Source organism: Pan paniscus, chromosome 1 (assembly GCF_029289425.2).
Source record: "Pan paniscus chromosome 1, NHGRI_mPanPan1-v2.0_pri, whole genome shotgun sequence".
In the NCBI taxonomy this organism is placed as follows: Eukaryota; Metazoa; Chordata; class Mammalia; order Primates; family Hominidae; genus Pan; species Pan paniscus.
In genome coordinates, this window is record NC_073249.2 from 202,085,735 (window position 1) to 202,109,292 (window position 23,558).

A 23,558-nucleotide genomic window follows, 5' to 3' on the forward strand; every position below is an offset into this window, starting at 1 on the left:
GTGATCTTGGGCAAATTATTTAACCTCTCTAGGTTTAAGTTTCTTTATATAAAACAATGGGGACAAGAATAGTCCCTCCTCTAATAGACTTGAGAATATGAAGAGACTTGAAACATTTTAAAAACTTTAGCACAATAACTGGTACATCGAGTTTAATGACAATTATTATCTGACTGAGGAAATTAGAGAAAGGAAGCACAGGAAGAAACTGAGGTTTATCTATTTCTTATAAGAAACTGGATCAGAAATGTGTCACTGGCTTCCCCAAAGGATGTCCCGAGGCCGTCCCTCCCCGTGAATGGGTGCCGCTTCTTCTGGCGGGGAAGTGAGGCCCGTCCGAGTCAGCAGAGCGGGGACCGCCCCGCCTGGAACCGTGGCCCCTTTTCCTAGTGCCCATGCGGCCCCTCCGGCGGTCGGCGCTCCGGCCTGTGCCGGGCGTCCAGGAGGGATCGCTCGGGCTCCCGTGCGCGCTCTCAGAAGCAGGGAACTGGCGCCTGGCGCGGCGGCGGGGACGCTCTCGAGTCCCCAGGCAGTGATCGGGGCCCCCCGGGGGAAGGACGCCGCTCGGGGCCAACCGCAGCGGAGCCCTCGCCCTGCCGCGACCCAACCGCCGCCCAGCCCTGTGGTTCGCGGGCGAAGCGCTTCCTCTAGCTGCCGGTGGCCGGCCGAGAACCAGGGACATGCAGAAGTGCCAGCGTCGAGGCCCACGTGCGACCTGACCTCGCGTGGACATTGGCTGGCTCCGTCACACCCAGACCGCTGGCACTTCCCACCCCACCTAGGGTGTGAGCGGGTCCCTGCCCTGCCCCGCCGGGGGAGGCGCGGAGGTGTCGGTGCGCGGAGGTGTCGGTTCGCAGCGGCGCCGGGGAGCGTCCGTTCGACACAGGAAGGAGGGAAGGAGGCCGGAGGCGCCTTCGCAGCGCGCAGCAGCCCTGACAGATCTGATAAAGAGGAAGGAAGCCGACAACGCTGCTGATCGGGTCTGGCAGCTCCCCAAACTGACGAGGTCCTGCAGCTGTCCCAGCCCTGCTTGCAGAAGTGGCGCCGAAAGGAGGGGAACCGCGGCCCCTGCTGGCCACTTCGGAACCGCACCCGAGTGGTGACAGGAAAGCGAGCAGGGGCTTTAGGGACGAGGCCGGCTGATGCCTCTCGCAGCAGGAGGTGGGGGATGCAGGGCCCCTCTGGGCCCGAGACCTCTACCTCCTGCTTGGTGCGAGAGACCTGCCCCTCAGGACAAACCAACCAAACGTGCTCTTGGCCGGGCGCGGTGGCTCACGCCTGAAATCCCAACAGTTTCGGAGGCTACGACAGGAGGATTGCTTGAGGCCAGGGACTTGACACCAGCCTGGGCAACAGAGCTAGAATCCTGTCTCTATTTTTATTTATTTATTTTTTTAAAGAATCTATATGTTCCAGCTGGACCTCTGCTTACCTGGCAACCAACTACCTTAGTTGTCAGGGGCCAGGGAGCCAAGTCCACTCTTTTAAGGAGGAAAACAGACACACTTTTAAAGATTGCTGAGCACTATCTGCATATTGCTATATTGCCTAGCTTTGACTGTCATTTACTAGCTGTGGGATTTTGAGCAAGTTTCGTTAATTATTTAGAGACAGGATCTTGCTCTGTTGCCCAGGCTGGAGTGCAATGGCACGATCATAGTTCACTGCAACCTCAAACTCCTGGGCTCAAGCGATCCTCCTGCCCCAGCCACCCATGTAGCTAGGACCGGAGGCTCTCACAACCTTAATTTTTTTTTTTTTTTTTTTTTTTTTTTTTGTAGAGACAGGGTCCTGCTATGTTTCCCAGGCTCTTGAGCAAGTTTCTTAACCTCCACATGCCTCAGTTTCCTCACCCATAAAATGGGAATAATAGTCTCTATCTCATAGGATTGTTAAAGAGACTAAGTTAATACATGTAAAGTGTTTAGAATAGTTCCTGGTATATAATAAATATGTGTGTTAAATTTAAAAATTTAGATTTTCAGGCAGGATGTGGTGGCTCACGCCTGTAATCCCAGCACTGTGGAAGGCCAAGGCAGGTGGATCACTTGAGGTCAGGAGTTCGAGACCAACCTGGCCAACAGGTTACAATTTTTGTATTTGTAAAAATACAAAAATTAGCCGGGCATGGTGGAGGGCGCCTGTAATCCCAGCAACTAAGGAGGCTGAGGCAGGAAAATCACTTGGACCTGGGAGGCAGAGGCTGCAGTGAGCCAAGATCATGCCATTGCACTCCAGCTTGGGCAGTAGAGTGAGACTCTGTCAAAAAAAAAAAAAAAAAATTCAGCATGGGTTGTAGGCTACTGTAAGTAGTTCCTTATTCTGGGGATTTTCTTGGTATCTTTCAACTATTGATTTCTAGTTTAATTCCACTGTGGTCAGAAAACGTATTTTGTATTTCATTCCTTTGAAATTTGTTGAGGCTTGTTTTATGGGTCGGCATAGGGTCTGTTTCACTAAAAGTTCCACATATACCTGAAAAGAATGTACATTCTGCAGTTGTTGGATATAGCATGCCATATGCATCCATTAGGTCAAGTGGTTGTGTTATTCTCTCTTCTGCTATTCCTATGTGTGTACGTATGTGCACACGCACGTGTTTTCCTCCTTGTTCTATCAGTTACTGAGAGCTATGTTAAGAATCTCCAATTATGAGGATGAATTTGACCTCATAATTGCAGACATTTCTCTCCTTTTAGTTGAGTCAATTTTTATTTAAAGGTGTTATTAGATACACAGAAATGTAGGACTGTTAACATTTTCATAGTGAATGTTCATGATTATCAATGTCCTATATTGTAAAACATCCTTTTTCATCTCCAGTAACACTTCTTGCCTCAAAACCTACTTTGTATGATAGTCACATCTTCTTTCTTTTTATTTACTGTGTCAATGAATTAACTATTCCATTCTTTAATTTCACCCTTCTGGGCCCATATATTTGTCTCTTGTAAATAGCATATGTTGGGTTTTGATTTTTTATCCAGTTTGACACTTAACATTGTTCAGCCCATTTACATTTCATAAATTTACTAACAGTGTTGGATTTACAGTTAACCTTTTGCTATTTTTCCAATTTGTCCTATGTTTTGTTCATTTGATTCCCTTGTCCTTTCTTTTGAATTTTTTTAAACTTCCATTTCCTCCTTAAGTCTTAAGATTTTTAAGTTATTTATTCTTGTAGTTCTTTTAGTAGTTACCCTAGAAATTGTGATATTTATCCATGATTTATTATCATTTTCTTAAATTGGTACTTTCACCACTTCCCAAATAACGTAAGAATCTTGCAAGTACTTAACTCCACTTACCTTCTCCATCACTATTGTTATATATTTTTTGTATTTTTAGTAGAGTCAGGGTTTCATCATGTTGACCAGGCTGCTCTCAAACTCCTGACCTCAGGTGATTCCACCTGCCTTGGCCTCCCAAAGTGCTGGGATTTGAGCCACCGCACCTGGCCTATTTTGGTGTTTTAATAGTTTTTTATGGTTGTTGCAGCAGTAGTATTGTGTTGCTGTGATCTATATCCTACCCATCAATTACTGTTTTTATTAAGTCTTGGTATCTTGTCAGACAAGTTCTCTTTCCCCATCTTCAAATATATGTTGGCTATTTGGGGGCATAACTCTTCCACATGAATTTTTGAATCCATTTATCTAGTTTCCAAAAACACCTGTTAGGATCTTGTTGGCAAATATATTTTAAGTAGTCAGAATTTAAATTTTCATGCTTTTGAGCTCTCCATCCATAAATATGGTATGCCTATCCATTGAACAAATTTCTATTAGGCCTTTCAATAATGTCTTGTACTTTTCTCCATAAAGAATTGCACTTAAAAAAAAAAAAGATACAGGGTCTTGCTCTGTCACCCAGGCTGGAGTACAGTGGCACAACCATAGTTCACTATAGCCTCAAACTCCTGGGCTCAAGAGATCCTCCTTCCCCAGCCTCCCAAGTAGCTAGGACTACAGACTCACGCTACCACACTTGGCTTTTTTTTTTTTTTTCCTGTAGAGACAGGGTCTTGCTGTATTGCCCAGACTGGTTTTGAACTCCTGGCCTCATGTAATCCTCCCACCTTGGCCTCCCTAAGTGCTGGGATTACAGGTATGAGCCACCATGCTTGGCTAGGAATTGCACATTGTTTGATTTGATCCTCAATCACTTAGGATCTTTATTCGCTTTTTAAAGCACTTTTTGTTTATTAGAATAGGTAATATATTTACCAATTTCTAAAAACTTAAAAGTATACATTGATAATTTCCCACCCCTTTACCTCAGGCACCCAATTCTCCTCCAGAAAAAAACCAATGTTACCAATTTCTCTATTGGCTTTCAATGTGCTTACTATTTGTATATAGTAGTTATATAAATTTTGTTCCTCGATCTTGCAACTAGAAATCCAGCTGAATTATTTTTAGTATTTGTAAGTTATTTTGGATTTTATACACATACACACCATCAACATCATTACCTGCAAAGGGCAGTCATTTTGTTGCTTCTTTTCCATTCTTTATTCCTTTCACTGATGTTACTGCATTGGCTAGGATATCTCTAAATAAAGTAGCTGTTAAAGTAGCTGGATAGTAGCTGTGATAGAGGGCAACCTTGTCTTATTCTTGACTTTAACGAGATCGCTTCTGTTTCATTTGCTATAGGTTCTCAATAACAGTCTTTATCAGGTTAAAAAAAAAAGTTACCTATTTTGCTAAGAATGAGTAACATGAATATTTTAATCAAGTTATTTTCTGTACCTATTGAAATGATCCTATGGTTTTTCTTCTTTAACCTATTAAATGTGCTGAATCACTCATAGAAAAAAAAAATAGTAGTCTCAAACACTTTTACCCCAAGTTGTTGTTTATTTTCATGAGGGTTGAAAAAAGAATCCTTTATGATAGTGAAAATATACTTTATTTTTTAATACAATAGCTGCCAGCAATATACTGGTGCTGATGTTCCAAAGAGAAAAGAAAATACATGCATTCTATAATAAGCTTTCATTTGCCTGTTCAAGAAATTATAAAGAAAATACTCCAATTCTGTTCAACATTACGGCTTGAGGAGTTGAAATTTTTCCATGATAAAAATATACTTTGTGTGGCCCAAACCTTGACTATTTATAAAGGATGGAGTTTTTAAAAGCCCACATGTATCAATAATGAATGCTCCCCTCTCTTTGAATTAAATGCTTAAATTCAAATTAATGCAAGAAATTGGTGAATCATTAAGTGATGAAATTTGTATCAAAATGTTCATGAAAAAATACATTTCTATTTCCTCTACATTTTTACTTTGTAGTTATTTTCTAAATGGGTTTAAGTGCACAGAAATAAATGCTATCTACATGCAACTCTGGAGAGATTCAAAACACAACAGAAGTTAACATGCCTAAATCCTAGAGTTGATCCACTTAGTGTAAGAATAAATGTCAGAAATCTCTTAATTGTATACAGATTGCTCAAGGATTTAAAGATAAATTGTGAAAGCCAAAATTACCAAGAAATAAAATCTTATTTGAATTTTATCACAAAAGTTAACAGTCCTAGTAAAAGACAACAGAACTGTATAGAATATCTGCATCTACATCAAAAAAGGGAAGTTTTATCAACTAGAATAGAGAGCTTTCCAACTGTTGAATACAATAATTTCTCAGAATCTCTTGGAAAACAGATCCATTCAGACTCCAATCTCCTCACTGAAGTAAAACACAAAAGGTGTTTAAATGAAGGGGAATGGATGTTAGTTGTAAAAATAAAATCAGATTATTTCCATTATGTCAATTCATATACTGCATGAACTGTCTACCATGAAAACTTTATGCCCCAAATTTCTCAAGATGTTAAACTATACTCTTTCCACAAACATACAATGGAGTTAAAGCATGTTGCTGGGTCGTCCTTTTTACTAGCTAGCTTTTGTCCATTTACCAATTTCCATTTCATTTGACTAACTTCCCTGATAAAGTGGTATCTGTCTTTCTACAGAGAAAAATAATTCTGTCTTCATCAAAATCACAATAGACATGCCTTCCTAGAACATTTAGAGGGATGGCCAGGTGTAATCACTGGTTTAATAAAAACAGGAGAATATCCAAAATGAAAATATTTGAGTTTCAAAATGAATTTTCATCACTGTATTCTGAAGAATGGAGTTCTTTCCTCTGTTAGCCCTCCAACTCGCACCACTCAGTCCACCATTCACTGGAAAGAACAAACCTCACTGCTCTTGAATCTTTTTTATACTTTAAGCTATGAGGCAAGGTTCAGAATCACCAGAATGAATCCCAAGTTGCCACTATTTAAAAAGTAGGTGAAGAATGATAATGCCTGCCTGTGTACTGGTGCAGATGGGACATTTTCGCCCACTAAAACCACTGCAAAATAATGTCTCAATAGATAACTGAATAGTGCATCTTCCTTGAACCAGATAAATCATACAATATTTAATTACCAAAAAAAAACCAAGCGGGTACTCAAACTTTTGATAAGCAATAAAGAGTTCTAAGAAAGGTAAGGCAAAGAATCTTCCTGAGCCAAATGGATACAACATGGAGATTTTCTTATCTTTCATACTAAGCTAATTAATGATAGGTTCAAAAAATGCAGTATACTTATAAAAAGCCGCTTTCATAAAGCCAGTGCTTACTAAATGTTAGCATATCAAAGTGGGAGAAACACTGCCATTTTAAAGCAATAAACTTAAAATTTCAAGAAACAGCCTATGAGAAATAGCACTTCCTATACAAATTAGGTATAAAAAAATTACCAAAAATGTATTATAGTCACAATCACAGTCTTTGGAGTAGTACGTAGAAAGTCTGGTTTTGCTTTTGTCTTTTAAAAAAGAGTAAATATATAGCAAAGTTTTATTTTCAGCAAGTTCATCCTCTCTTGTTAGAGCACAAATAATTCCTGGTTTAGGGCTTCAATTAAAAAAAACCCCAAAAAACAAAACAAAAACATGCAGAGTGCTATTCCTCAACACGGCTGTTGGAAAATTTAACTCCAGGAAGTGCAATGAGTGAGATCAGGCAAAACTACAGTAAATACACACTCACCATAACTATAACTTAGTCCCAAAGGAATGAACAATCCTCTATACAAGGTAAATGGGGTGAAATGAGAAAATTGGTGACCTGTGTTTTATCTTTCTTTTTATAGGATGGATAATGCATTCTTTAGGTCATCTACATTAAATGTACTTTAGAAACAAAAATTTACTTGATATTTTGACAAACCCACCCTTCATTCCTTAGGTTAATTTCTGTGTTAATTTTTACATTACTAATCATTGTACTGCTATAGCTAAGTCAACTAAAAATCAGTTATGTAGTGTTGCTCAAAAGATGTACAAATAGCAAGCTCTATGATTACGTAAAAACAAGCTTTTTAAAATAAAGAATGCAATAAAGTTCCAAATGAATGGCACAGGGCAAAACACATATAACAAACGTATTTAGACAGAGTATCAGGTGCCCATCAGTTTCTCTTCTAAAGATAAAATGCTTGAGGAAGGTCTTGAGAAAACCCTCACTCCCTCTAAACTTTTAGCTTCTACATGGTGTCAGATGTTACAATTGGTATGAAGGATAAATGCTTTTAGGCAAAAGTAAAAATCTATCTACAAAGCAATATAGCAAAATCTGTAGTGACTTTTGTAGAAAGCTCTCTTCTCTGGTGGTAATATTCGTTAGTACATATCCAGGATAGACTAAATTGAAACAATATTTCTGATACAGTAGCAATCCTTTCATATACTCTTACTAAATATTACAAAATTCCAAAAAATACATAAATATTTCTTGTACCATGCATTATGCACCAGTTTGGGGCTGCCTGATAAAGTCGTGGCTACTATTTTTAACAATTAAACATTGCACCTCAAAAGTTCTGCCATCTATACACAGTGAATGGACACAATGGTGAGGGCTCCTGAGAGATGGCAAGCTACCTCTAAAGTGAAAAGTTTGTGGTGGAGTGTCTCCAAATTAAAGAGAGGGGAACCCGGGTAGGGGAGGTAGCCTGGGTAAAGGATTTTAAAATAATACTGCTTAGGAGTGTATATTTTAAGATAACTACTATACCTTGTCTATCCTTGATCCTAATCTTCAATAACTGCATGTTCGTGCAAAATACAATTTCTGCTCTACAGGAAGGAGTAGCCTGTTATGAAAAGCGTATTCTTAGGGGAAGACATGAAGACATCTCTTTTACAAACGCGATTTTACTTGGTGAGTCTTTTGGCTACATCACTATATGCTATTTCAACCTCCTTATCACTGGGACAGGTATTGGTGAACTCGTCCCTACTGTATGCATTAGTTAGGTATCTCCAGATGCCAGTCATTTCTTTTGGAATATCAAAGTTGCGATATTTTTTGGCCACCACCTGAAATACAAAGAGATCAAAAGTTAACAGACTTATTTCCACGTCTTGTAAACTAGACATATCTCTGATTTTGGAGCAAATAATTAATGCTCTAAATCTTTGAGAACTGCTTCTATATGAAAAAAAAGTCCATCACCATCATTCTAACCAGAGTTTTAAATAATGACCAAGACTGCAAGCTACACCAGGGATTTAGAAGTGTGACAGTGACTGCAAATAACTGCCTTGGACATCCAGAAAGACAGCCAAGTATAATCACTGGAAAATACTTCACAACACACATATGCTATTTTAGATCTGTTTTTGTTATCTTAGGTCTTTATTTACAACTAGCGCTTATTATTATTCTATTTAACAATGTGCCCAGCCCAGTGTCTCATATAATAAATGCTCAATACTTTTTGCCTTCAATAGAGAAAGCAAGGTGTGATCACAGAACAGAATTTGATAACATAAGTCAGTGTGGCAAACTCCAATTCAAAGTCACGCATTGTATCTTTGAATTTGTATGCAGTCACAGAAAAAAAAATATTCATCTTTCTTATATTCCTCAATTTTAAGACATAATTTTCCATTTAACTAACTCTAGGGTGCTTCAACTATTGCCTAAACAGCATTGAGTTAAACAACTAGTCATATAAAATCAGAAATGTTTTGAGCACAAAGGAAATGCCACTTTAGTAAATACAATACAAGGTAATGGCAATGCGACATCACCCCCTACAGACCTACCTTGACAATATGCAGTTTGGGCAGCAGGTTGCAATCAGCTAATGTCATTTCATTGCCATCCAGAAATTTACGTGTAGAAAACTTTATGTCCTCCATACTATTTTCATCAATTTCATCAGGGAGAGGAGAATTCAGATATTCATCCAGTTTCTGCAGGGTTTTCAGGAGACCCCTCTCCAGTGCTTGGGGGGGAAAAAAAAGATGAGAATACTGTAAGAAGGAAAACCACTCAAGTCCCCAAGCAGAAGCAGACTCTTTGAGTCAATAACTGTTTAAAAATGTTTACTCTGAAACAAGGTACTGTAGAACAAAACAGACAAGGCTCCTGCTCTCCTAGAGCTCAATTATGTGGGGCAGGGGATGAAACAAGTTTGTTCAGGTAAAAGTATAAATAAGCATAATAATGTCAGGCAGTGGTATTTGTAAAAACTTGCTAACAAATGGCCGGGCGCGGTGGCTCACGCCTGTAATCCCAGTACTTTGGGAGGCCGAGGCAGGCAGATCACGAGGTCAGGAGATCGAGACCATCCTGGCTAACACGGTAAAACCTCGTCTCTACTAAAAATACAAAAAATTAGCCGGGCATGGTGGTGGGCGCCTGTAGTCCCAGCTACTCGGGAGGCTGAGGCAGGAGAATGGTGTGAACCCGGGAGGCGGAACTTGCAGTGAGCCGAGATAGCACCACTGCACTCCAGCCTGGGCGAAAGAGCGAGACTCTGTCTCAAAAAAAACTTGCTAACAACTAAATGTCCCACACATGAACACAAATGGTCCAACACATTTGACATTTAAACTGGAAAAATGGATGAGAAAAGGCAAGCATATTAATTCAAATCTAGGGATTAAAAAAATCTTAGAGACAGATTTTTGCCCTCATTTTTAATTCCTGCTCCCCCAGGAATATTTTGATTTATCAGCAAGAAATGTGTTAAGAAATACCAATTCAAACAATCCAAACAGAAAACCTGAGATTTTCAAAACTGTCTTATAATTCACAGGAAGCCAAGAATAGCACTATCTTGTACAAAAAACACAAAGGTCAGATTAAGGAGTTCAATTTACAATACTGAACTGGGAGCCTCTTTAACCAAATAGATTAAGATGCTCTGATTGTCATGATTCAGATTGTCATGATTCTGATTGTCATGATTCAGAAGAAAGGATAATAGAAGATCTGTCTGTTGTTATTCCATATTTTGATGGCATTCATTAAAGTGGGACAGAGCACCACTGTATATCTGGAAAGTCAAGGTTAGTGGCCCTCAGCAGAAAGGGGGTGGGAATGTCATTAAAAATATGGAATAACAACAGACAGATCTTCTATTATCCTTTCTTATCCTTTCCTTCCAAATCCACCTTCCCCCTCACTCTCAGAATAGATGAACTTACACAGATGATTGTGGTAACTGGCCATAAAAGACAGTTAAATATCATGAGGTGGCAAACCATGTAGTTTTAAGTCTGAATTCAGTTGTGTCCTTTAAGGAAAAAGGTAAAGGCTTACATGCTGCATCTTAGATATTTTACCAGCAATGTACATATGTCCTAACCCCAAACCTCTTCTTCCAAATTGCAGCCACCCACTCGGCCCTTGGTCCCTTCATGGTAGTCCAGGTAATAGATGGCAGTCTTAGTTAGGTAAGGGGCTATAGGCATAAAAAGGAATGAACGGATTTTAGGAAATAAAAACTAACAAGAGTTCAGAAACCAAAGTGAATATGGAGAAAGGGGGGAAGATGTATTCAACAAAATATAATTGAGCCCCTCCTACATGCCAAGTCTTATTCTAAGGATTGTTAAATTCACTGTTGAATAAAACCTAATACATTCCTATCCTCAGAGAGTTTAGATCTTGGGGACAGAGGGTAGTATAGAGAAGCTGGTCAACAAACTAAAGACTCCCAGGGTGAATGCTGGTGTCATTTACTGAGCCATTTACCTTCCCAAGGAGAAACCGATTTAGGGGCTACGGAGATGAGTTCATGCTGAGTTTGAGGTGCCTGTAAGACATGTGAGTAGAGATGTCCAATAGACAGACAAATATGGTTTCAAGTGTCACAAACTGAGCTGGAGCAACGTGTTTAGAAGTTATGAGAACATAAATGAACACTGAAACCATGGAGTAAAGGAGAAGCAGAGGGCCTAGAGAAAGCCCTAAGGAACATCATTTAAAGGACAGGTAGGAGGAATAGTCTGCGGAGAAGACCGGGTTTCACCATGTTAGCCAGGCTAATCTCGAACTCCTGACCTCAAGTGATCCGCCTGCCTGGTCCTCCCAAAGTGCTGGGATTGTAGGCGTGAGTCACTGCAGCCGGCCAGATTTCTGAATTTTTAAACAATCTTCCATTCCTGAGAAACCCAACTTGGTTGTACTACCTTTTGTTATGTTGCTGGATTTGGTATATTTTATTTCAGACTTTTGTATCTATATTAAAGAAAGATTGGCTTGAAATTGTCCTTTCTTTTGATGTTCTTGTATGGTTCTGGTATCAAGGCTCCCTGCCCTCAAAAAGCAAGTTAGAAAGCATTCCCTCTTTTCTGTTCCCTGGAAAGGTATATCAAAGTATGACCTTACTTCTTCCTCAAATGCTTGGAAGAGTTCAACAGTGAAGCCATCTGGATCTGGAGTTTTCTTTTTAATTATAAGAAATTGAAATGATATAAGAATATTCACATTTTTAATTCCTCCTTGTGTCAATTTTGTTACACTGTACTTTCTGTAAATTTCTCCAATAGTTTCAAAATTATAAGCATAAATTTTTTCATAATATCCTCCAAAAATCATTTTAATGTAAGATCTGTAGCAATCCTCCTTTTTATTTCTAATATTGGTTTTTGCTGTCTTCTCTCACTTTTCTTGATTTTTCTTTTCAAGGATTTATCAATTTTTTTTATTTGTTAGACTTTGCAAAGAACCAGCTTTTAGCTTCCTTGTTCAATGTCATGTTTGTTTTCTACTTCCTTATATTCTGCTCTTTAGTATTTCTAAACTTTTACTTCACCAATATTTAGCTCTCTTCTTTTCTAATATAGGCTTTTGGAACTATAAAATTCCCTCTAAGCACAGTTTTAGCCATATCTCACAAATGTAGACATTCTGTATTTTCATCACTTTATTCTTTTTCAATCTGTGGATTATTTAGAAATATACTAATTAATTTTCAAACATGTAGAAACTTTCTAGCTGTAGCTTTTGTTTTTTTCATTTTTGAGACAAGGTTTCACTCCTATCACCCAGGCTGGGGTGCAATGGCACGATCTCGGCTCACTGCAACCTCGAACTCCTGGGCTCATGCGATCCTCCCACCTCAGCCTCCTGAGTAGCTGGGACTATAGGCACATGCCACTGCACCTGTCAAATTTTTGTATTTTTTGTAGACAGAGGGTTTAGCTATGTTGCCAAAGTTGGTCTTGAACTACTGAGCTCAAGTGATCTGCCCACCTCAGCCTCCCAAAGTGCTGGGATTACAGGCATGAGCCACTGTGCCCAGTTCTAGCTGTACTTTTCTTATTGATATCTATCATATTTTCTTTGATTGAGAAACATTCCACGTTTTCAATTTTTTTGGAAAAATTTTTAGCTTTGTTTTATGGCCCAGCTTTACCATCAATTTTGTTCCATGTGCATTTGAAAAACAAAAGTATATTCTGAAGTACAGTGAGATATGTATATACATATATGAGATTAAATTTGTTCACTGTATTGTTCAATTTTATCTTCTCATTTTTTTCCTTTTGCGGTTGATTCTAACAGTTACTAAGGGGTAAGTTAAGATCCCCCACTATGACTGTGGATTGATCTGTCTCTTTTAGTTCTGTCAGTTTGGCTTATATTTTCAGGTTAGTTATTTGGTAAGATAAGTTTAGAATTATTTTATCTTCCTGGTAGATTAACCTTTTTAAATCAGTCTGGAACACGCTTCATTATCTCATAATGCTTCTTTCCTTAAAGTCTACTTCATCCAATGTCAGTGTGGCTTTGTCAACTTTCTTTAGGTTAGTATTTATACTATTTCATTTTTAGCTCTCCTGGATCCACATTTCATGTATGTATGTGTGTGTTTCATAGATAGATAGACAGATAGATACAGTCTTGTACATAAGCAACATTGTTTTTAATCCAGTTGGTAAACTTTGTTTTTTTATTTGGAATATTTAAATAATGTATATTCAATGTCATTACTAAAAACTCTGGTTCAAATCTGCTATATACTTCTTATTTGTCCACCTGTTCTGTGTTCTTTTCTTCTCTCCTACCTTCCTATGGATTACATTTTTAAAAATTATTCCTCTATTTCCACCTCTATTAGCTTAATATACGTCCTTTTCTAGTCTTTGTTTCCTTGACTCATTAAAGTTTAATTATAACTGTTGCCACTTCCAGGATAATGCAAAGACCTTAGAACCCCATTAACTTCCTTTCTGTCCTATATGCTATTATTGTTACGTATTTAATTCTACATTTTTAAAATTAATTAATTTATTTATTTATTTATAGACAGAGTCTCACACTCTGTCGCCCAGGCTGGAGTGCAGTGGTGCAATCTCAGCTAGCTGCAACCTCCGCCTCCCAGTTTCAAGTGACTCTCCTGCCTCAGCCTCCCGAGTAGCTGGGATTATAGGCGTGAGCAACCACGCCTGGCTGATTTTTCTATTTTTAGTAGAGATGGGGTTATGCCATGTTGGTCAGGCTGGTCTCGAACTCCTGGCTTCAAGCGATCCACCTGCCTTGGCCTCCCCAAGTGCTGGGATTACAGGCGTGAGCCACCGCACCTGACCCGGTAATATTTTTTACTTAGGAAAATATCAAACAAATTAGAATGTGTTACCTACCTAAGTGATAAGTGGCAAGGTCAAAGATCTACCCATTTTATTATTAAAGGATCACGCTAGCCATAGCCAATGATCAAGTTAGCTTATTTCTTAGATGAAACATAACCAGCAGAGGGCACTGGAACCCAGTAAAATAAAGTTGAGACATTAGCAGAGCTCAACTACAGAAGTGACAAGAGAAACAAGCCACTTAAAAATAAAAAAATCAAAAACATAAAACAATAAACATAAATTTTTATTAATTATATTCAGGCCAGCAATAATGCATATAGTTAGCTGAAATGTAAAGTTTATAAATTAACAGGAGAATACAGTGTGAGAAACAGCTAGGTCAGTAAGAATTCCAGGAAACGATGAAACACTTTCTATGGGTATATTTAAGAGGAAAAAAGAGAAAAGGAGAGAGCAGAATCTCAAGGTTGTAAAACAAGAGTTAATATGCTTCTTATTAAAGGCAGTGAATGCATGGCCGGGCATGGTGCTTCACACCTGTCATCTCAGTACTTTGGGAAGCCAAGGCAGGTAGATCACCTGAGGTCAGCAGTTCAAGACCAGCCTGGCCAACATGATGAGACCTCGTATCTACTAAAAATACAAAACTTAGCCAGGCATGGTGGTGCACGCCTGTAGTCCCAGCTACTCAGGAGGCTGAGGTAGGAGAATCACTTGAACCCGGGAGGTGGAGGTTGCAGTGAGCCGAGATCGTGCCACTGCACTCCAGCCTGGGTGACAGAGCAAGACTCTTAAACAAAACAAACAAAAAACCAAAAAAATAAAAGTAGTGAATGCAGAACAAGAACATATTAGAGTACAAGGACTTGTTCTTTGATCAGATTACAATGAATGGAATCAGTCTGTGGGGAAGATAATGTTGCCTGAATTCAAACATTGAATTATTGTCTCAAATGCTATTTGAGTGTTTTGACAAGTTTTTGAGCAAATGTTTAACCTTGGACCTGCTCTAAATTAATGTTTTTCCTGAATTATATATATAAAAATCAAATATCCTAAATTTACAAGGTTTATAACATAGTATTCGTCAGTGCAAGACACAGTGGTTCACGCCTGTAATCTCAGCACTTTGGGAGGCCAAGCTGGGTGGATTGCTTGAGTCCAGGAGGTCAAGACCAGCCTGGGCAATGTGGTGAGACCTTGTCTCATTTAAATAAATTTTTTTCAAAAGAAAATTAAGAGTCTAGCATAACATTACAATGACTGTTTTTTCTATAATTTTGGACTTAGCAAAGCACTTCTGATGAAGTCGAATTGCTATACCTGACTACGGTGTTAGTAATTTTTCATAGTTAAGAATGTCATAACAAGGGTATATTAATGAAAACAAAGAATGATGAATTAGTTTGATACAATTATATGTATTAACATAAGGTATGGCCAATAAAACAAACACAAAAAGAGATATCAAAAAGTACTAAACAGCACCATTCAATAAACACAATACAGTTTTCAAGACTAATCATCACAAAGGAGTATGTAAATATAAAGAAAATGTCTAAATTAACCACTAGAAGGCAGTAGCAAGCCATCACAAAGTAGCTCCCTGTCTTATAGCTAATAAGTAGCACTATTATTCTCCAATACCCCGATGTAGTAATGCTGGTATCCCTAAGAAGCTATTTCATAAAGCTCTCAAAAAATTTTTAAGTGCAACAGAGCAACAATATCAGTTTAAAAGTAATTATGAAAGTCAAAACACCCTTTCTTGTCTAAGAGAACACAGCAAAATTACAAAGATAAACACACACCAGGGTCTGAAGTGTAGGGTAATGAACACTTTCATGTTTGTGGGAATATAAACTGGTATAGACTTTTGGAGAACAATTTAGCAAAATAGAGCAAAATTTAAAATGCACAAACTTTTTGAACTATTTGGAATCTAGCTCAAGGACATTCACCAGCAGCACTGTTTATTATAGTGAAGAAAAAAAAAACTTGAGACAATCTAGATGTCTATCAACATGGAAATGGTTAAATGAAAATCCATATTATAAAATACAAAGCAGAATTTCTAAAAATTGAGGTAGATCTATATTTTGATATAGAAGCATTTCTACCATATAAGTGAAAAGTATAACTGCATAATGTATGTACATAATACGTACTTACAGAAATGTTTGCAAAATTACATAGAAAAAAGAAGAACACTAAATTGTTGAAGAGGTCATGTAATGTGATTAAAGAGGGGCAATTAAGTTTTATTAAATTTATTTCTATACTATTTTAACTTTTTCAACAATCATGTATTCTCTGTTATTTGTATGATTTGAATGAGTAAAATTCAAGGCAGAAAACATTAAATGTAATAAGAGCATTTCTGTTATTGAAAAACAAGATAATTTACAATGACTAAAACAAAGACTAAAAATTGTAAGCACTGACGTGGATAAAACCATATTTTCAAGCTACCTACCGCAGTCTTAATAAAGGGTAACCTTATACAAACAAGTTTTAAGGCTAAGTTACACATCAGTGGAAAATAGAAAGAGGTAATGGATATTTAAAGATAATTCAATATACAATGCAGGCTTACTGCTACAATAATGCACAACCATCCTCTGACTTCCAACACTTTTCCAGAGAGAAAGGCAGGAGTAGTGGGGAGAGGAGAAAGGAGAGGATCCTGAATAAAAAGGAACTAATCAGAACCTCTAGATTCCTTGCCTCCATCTAAAAATAGGAATTTGGACATCATGAAATATGCCTCAGAGTACATTCAACAAGGCTAAGTTCACATCTCTTTTATGAGTATTATAAATATCAATGACTGAGTATTATAAATATCAATGACTAGTCACAGTTGGGATCTTAGCAAATTACATAAATTAATGCCATCACAGAACTTAAAAAAAGTAGGAGATCTGGGGACAGGTCATACTTAATACATCCCCACAAAAGAAATTACCCATGAGCTTCTCTTTGACTGCCTAAATGGTTACATAAATTTTTACTCCCAATCAACTTGAACGTGTTATCAAAAGAATTATATATGTGTTATCTATCTATCATCAGTGTCTCTCCCTTTATTCTTCACATTTTACTTGTTTACTTCGTACCCCAACCTAACCACTAGCCCTTCTATTTCAGTTTCATTATCCCAAAACTGTAGCATTCAGGCATCGAATCCCTTACTTAGAATTAAGTCCTAAAAGGTCTTAAAATTGTCCAAACATATTGGATTTTGAAAATATTTAATAGGTGGTAAAACTAATCAGACTTGTCTACTCTGATTTACCATGTAAAACGACAAATTCATCTCTGTGTAAATTGTCAGCATCTGGGTGGGGGTTGGGGGAAATAAAAAGGAGAATCACTAATTTCCTAGGATTACTAAAGGCATTTGATTGCACTAAATGGATCTGAGGCCTGCGGCAAACATACATAAGGAGGGCCCATTAAGCTCCAAAGTGATTTGAAATATTGTTTTCTAAAGTCTCATGGCCTCAACAGGTCCCTGTGGAGAGAAGTTGCTTGGCAACTGGAACTTTTATTTACCAGTAGGTAATTTAATATAAAGCCTTCTAGATTATGTACCATGTATTATAATTATGTTGTTTGTTCTTATTGGTTACAGCATTCTGAGGACAGGAAGAGTAGGTGGCTACTTAAGATAGTAACAAATTGATAGGGAAAAAATAGAATACAAAGTTATACTTAAATGAGTCACTTTCTAACCTTTTTATTCCCGCCCCACCCCCACCCCGCCCCATCCTCATCCCTCAAAGGGGAAGCAAACACATTTTATTCCTTTCTCCTCCCCACTAAGTGTCAGAAGAAATTTAACCACCCTCCAACTCCCAAAAAACCACACGGAAAAATAAAAACATAACTGTAACTAAGATTGTTCAAAGAAGTATGCAGCAGGGGCATCTAAGTATAAAAGGGTAGTTTTATGAAAAGAACAGTTAGCTCGCATGAAGTGCAGAACAGAAAAGACACTGTCTGTGGAAAGGAGGGGCTCCAACATAACCAGTTGCTTAATGTATAAATTGCTTAGACAGAAACATTAGTCAGGAAAAAAAAAAAGCCAATTACTAAAGAAAATTGCTTCCAAACCATGGCAGCTACTGGAATACATTATTAACAGATACAAGCCAGACCTGAGCACTAACATTTTTCCCTTTTTTCCCTTCACTGTAGAAAAACAGTTCATGTAGTTAAGTATTATTCCAAAAATCAAGAGCAAAAGACATTGGAATCCAATACTAAATTTTAAAATTGCAGCATTTTATAATAATAGTACTGAAATAACAAGGAAATTAGCAAGTATTTCACTTTTTAAAAAGATATTCATTCTTGTTTAACCAGCACTGATATTTTCACCTTTGGTATTCTTGTTCATTTGCTGACATAAACTTCTTCTCAAAAGAATCCCACTCAAGCTAGGAAACTTATCTGGAACTATGATAAATATTTTTAGAAGCTAGCATTTTTGGTTATTGGGTTACTTTCAAATAAACACTAATGTGTGCTACACAGTTTTCCCCAGAGAGAACTCTGCTTAACATCCCGAAGAGAAAAGGAAATTACTAAATGCTGTAGTTAAGACAAGGTTCACTGAATGGAACCTCTTCCAAAGAGACCTCCCTACACTATACATTCATTTGGTGAATAAAATAATAAAAATAGTGTCCTTTAATAAATAAAAGAAAATTGCATCTGTACTACCTAAACAATTCTTACCGCGAAAACATGACTTGAAAATGAAATTCCAGCTTGAAGATGCAGAGAAATTTGGAAGGATAGTATGTCTAATTACCCTCTTACAGCAACTCCAAACATTGCTCAAGGGTAATTAGCAAAAACAACAACAACAAAAACAAAACAAAGCAAAAAAAAAAAAAACCTCAGACTGACTCTAGGCGGCAGGCACTCAACAATAAACATTTAGTTACAGTTTAAATTAAGCTCAACCAATCTATGCTAAACCACCACAACCACACAATCCACTGTTTCTGATGCACCATTAATTCTTTGCCTAGCTCCCTTCACAGTAACTTCTCAAAATAAGATGAAATAAACTTCATTCAAGAAGCATTTTATCACACACTTACTATATACTGTGCTACTAGCTAGAAACATGGAAAAATAGCAACATAGGGACTTATTCCACTTTATTGTCCAATTTCTGACCAACTCTGAAAGACAGTTTTTATTACTTATGGGAATGGCTGGACTCTAAAGTATTCATTTATAATCACTGTCATAATAACAGCCTGTTGTTGTTTGGGGTTTTTTGTTGCAATGTTAATTCAAGTTTTTGTTTTTTACCTTCATTAGCCTCTGGCCTTGAATTCTTGATATATGCAGAGAATTTGGCAAAGATGTCCATTCCAGCAGTATTTGATTCTGGGTGTTTTGGTGAAAGCTTTAAGTACCTAAATAGAAAAAGTGATATGGATTATAGATCCTTCAAAGATGAATTAGCATAAGTTCTCGCAAACCACCATGCTAGCAGTTACTAGACGTCTTTTAATAGTTATTATTATAAGAAATACCATCATTTGTTTTCTATGGTATTTTTAAAAACTGTTTTTTCTTACGAGACAAAGCTCTGCACTGTGTTTTTGTTCACATATTAATATTCTTGGCAACCACAGGGCATGTGCACTCCACCTCCATCTGATAAATTAGAATGCTGGGGAAACAGTTGACTTGTTCAGAGATTTCTGCCAGGCCAATGGGAGTCTTGGAATGAGATTGCTAGAGCAGTGCTGTCCAAGAGAACTTTCTGTGATGATGGAAATGTTCTCTATCTTCATTGTCCAGTACAGTAGCCACTAGTGCCATGTACCTATTTGAATATGAATTTAAATTAATCACAAACAAAATTAAAAATTCACTTCCTCAGTTGCACTAGTCACATTTCAAGTGCTCAGTAGTCACCAGACAGCACAGCTCACGCGCCTTCTCAAACAGCAGTGCCAACCAGATCCTTAGTATGTCCTGCACTAAACCAGCCAGAGAACCCCAACGGCAGGAAAAGCGCCTAGGCTGGTCAAGCATCATGATCACCCATAGCAGGTTAAGGACAAAAACAGAAGGAGGCGGATCAATCGCTTGAAACCTACACCTGGGATTTCCCAAAACCTCCCTTATATTACACATTCCCTAGAATATTTATGAGGGTAGCACCGAACAACAACAAAATGAGATGTCAGAAAGCACACTGACAAGTGTTCTATTGTGTTGTCAAATTTTTCTACTTTTAGAACAGACGTAATACACCAGCTTTCTAAAACACACACAAAAATGTATATTTCACATGTTTAGATTTAAAACACACATACTCTGTGTATATTTCTTCTTCAAACTGGAAAATATATGAAAAAGCTCAATTATTCATCTTCCCTTTAGGAGGACTCATGTCAGCCCCAGGAGTCAGGGCTAGAAGAATTCAGATTCTTAGCCCCATTTTAGGGAAGATTAATCAGCTTGAAGGTCCTGCAAAACGTCACTAGAAAATGGACTTGGGAGCAATAAGACTTTAGAAAAAACCTTACAGTGTACTAATTATTTCAGCTCATTTATTTGAAGACATTGTCTTGCCAGCTTTCTTTAAAAACGAAGGGGAAGTAGTTTTCAAAATTCAGTTCAGTTGCAAGTTGTGTTTCAGCTTTTATATTCATGTATCTTCTGTTTACTATTTTGAATTCAGGAAGAGATATATCTTCTAAATATTGGGCAGAGTACTATATTGGTAAGGAAAATATAAAATATCTATTGAACACCTACATGCTCAAGACATCTTTTTTAATAAGTGTACCTAGTCTCTAGATAGCTCTCATTTTTTAAGCTTAAAGATTTATCTTATAAACACAATTATTTACATAAAGAGTTTTTCTGTAAAAATTACAGTGAGTTTCACCTGAATTTAGATATCTATATCTATCTAGCCACACATTAACCACACATCACCAACTATAGGACCCTTTACCCTCTCCATTTTCTTTGTTTCTGCCTGGGCTGAAACAGTTAATCACAGATCCACCATCCCTGGATTTTCCTTGACTATACAAACAAGCCTCCGGTTTAAATGTTTGTACTGCTTGTGATACAGGACCATCATTGACTCATTTCAAACAAAAAATAGCGCAGTGAACATAGTGCCTTTTCAATACATCTATGTCTTCCTATAGCCAAGTTTCCCAAATTCTCCTTTTCCCCAACCACTATTTAGCTGTACCTAATTGTACTAATGAAGTAAGCCTCATAGTTCTTAAAATAATTTTCGGGAAGGCAGGCTTGAATTACAGATCATTTATATATTCATCATTCATATATACAGTGTAATTCTTGTAATATGCCCTGTTGTCCCTCTGAGATGAATTACTAATTTTGTACTTTTGTGTGTGTGTGTGTGTGTGTGTGTGTGTGTGTGTGTGTGTGACAGGGTCTCCCTCTGTCACCCAGGGTGGAGTGTAGTGGCAGGATCTTGCTCACTGCAGCCTCAACCTCCTGGGCTCAAGCGATCCTCCCACCTCAGCCTCCTGAGTAGCTGGGACTACAGGCATGTGCCACCACACTTGGCTAGCTTTTTGTATTTTTTGTAGAGACGAGGTTTCCCCATGTTGCCCAGGCTAGTGTTGAACTCCTGGGCTCAAGTGATCCTCCTGCCTCAGCCTCCCAAAGTGCTGGGATTACAGGCCTGAGCCACTGCACCCAGCCTGTACTATTAATTTAATGCACAGAATAGTATAGCTATAAGAGAATGTTCACCTCAGATCTCTCATTTTACCTAAAAGGAAATTATGTTCCAGAAAGCTTACACACTTGGCCCCCAAATCACTCAGCTAATTAAAAGTATTGACAAACGAGACCAAGCACAGTGGCTCATGCCTGTAATCCCAGCACTTTGGGATGCCAAGGTGGGCGGATCGATTGAGGTCAGGAGTTCGAGACTAGCCTGGCCAACATGGCAAAACTCTGTCTCCACTAAAAATACAAAAATCAGCCAGGCATGGTAGCGGGTGCCTGTAATCCCAGCTTCTCAGGAGTCTGAGGCAGGAGAATTGCTTGAGACCAGGAAGCAGAGGTTGCAGTGAGCAGAGATCATGCCACTGCACTCAGCCCGGGTGACAGAGCGAGACTGCGTCTCAAAAAAAAAAAAGTATTGACAAACTAAAACTGAAATCTCCTGTCCCCAGGTCTAGTGTTTTTGTTTGTTTGTTTGTTTCTATTACAGATTAGATTATCTCTAAAAGATAAATCAAATTCTAAACCAGTAGGTTCAAAATCAACTTTTTTGCATCTTCCCCAAACATTACATTGTAATTTATGCATTATTATTGGCTTTAGCAAATAGCTTGATCAAGCAATGGTTTTCAGTTATTGTGAGAACTCATTTTAACACTTAGCAAAAGGGAGACAAATAATAAAAGGTTAAGTGTCAATGACAGAATAGACATGAGCACCCAGGGTATTTAGACTTTCAGATAAGTCCTTAATTCTGCTTACATCACAGACTCTTAACATTTTAGACTAGCTAAGAATGTTTCCATGCTTTTAGGAAAGATCTCAGGCATTTTCTCCTTTCTGGTGTAAATATAAAAATGAAGGCTGATTAGCCTTGTAAATTCCTTTTTTGTATGTCTCTTTTTTTTTTTTTTTTTGAGACAGAGTTTTGCTCTTATTGTCCAGGCTAGAGTACAGTGGCGCAATCTCCGCTCACTGCAACCTCTGCCTTCCGGTTTCAAGCGATTTTCCTGCCTCAGCCTCCCAAGTCGCTGGGATTACAGGCGCCCGTCACCACGCCCAGCTAATTTTTTGTATTTTTATTAGAAACAGGGTTTCACCATGTTGGTCAGGCTGGTCTCAAACTGCTGACCTCATGATCCACCCGCCTTGGCCTCCCAAAGTGCTGGGATTACAGGCGTGAGCTACCACACCCGGCGTGTATGTCTCATTTTTAAAAAAGGTTTAATAACATTTTATAGCATGCCCCTCCAAATTTATCTCGCTTCCTTCTATTTTATCCTTTTATCAGTAAGTTAGCTAAGTATATCTAGGCTGTTTCAGTTAAAAATCCAAGTCTCAAAGTTTTTTAGCAAAGTGGTTTCTTCATTCAAGCAAGAACTATAAAACATACACAAAAATACTTTCCCCAGAGAAGAAGAAAAAGTTCACTTTAAAACCTATAGCTACACATACCAGTAAAAGTTATCTGATTTGAGCTTTTCATTAGCCTCTCAATGTTAAGCAACTCTAGAATAGACAATTGCCTGTATTTATATTTGTCATGATTAAATCAGGAAGTGTTCACAAAAAACCACTCAGTTCTCAGTACATCAAATGACAAAAACATGTTATTAGAAATGCTAGATTCCAGTCTACAAGCTTGCACAATTCTTCTCCTTTTTCTCCTTATCCTATTTAGAAACAGTCTTACAAGCAGAGCCTGAAGAAGACTAGCAATAAAGACCTGAGACCTCCTTGTTCTGGAAGAAAAGGCAGTGAGACAGAATGGTCCCTGGGTGCCCTAGAACAATATAGCACAATAGAGGGAAGGAAAATAAATGCAGCTTGTGATCCCAGAAACTCTTCCTCCTCCCACTCATCCCCTAGAAACAATTCTGCATGATGAAAAT

The 23,558-nt window shown here is 38.0% G+C and overlaps 1 protein-coding gene across 1 annotated transcript in view; it reads right to left on the reverse strand.

Moving 5' to 3' along the window:
• Positions 1-4,842: 4,842 nt before the first annotated feature.
• The window catches only part of CLIC4 (chloride intracellular channel 4), a 95,559-nt gene continuing 76,843 nt past the window's right edge, over positions 4,843-23,558 (reverse strand). Inside the window, exons 4-6 of the mRNA XM_034958399.3 lie at positions 19,243-19,349; positions 9,124-9,305; positions 4,843-8,391 (exon numbers count right to left, since the gene is read on the reverse strand). Of these exons, the coding sequence (XP_034814290.1) occupies positions 8,227-8,391; positions 9,124-9,305; positions 19,243-19,349 (454 nt within the window). The 3' untranslated portion in view covers positions 4,843-8,226. The remainder of the gene's footprint in view (positions 8,392-9,123; positions 9,306-19,242; positions 19,350-23,558) is intronic.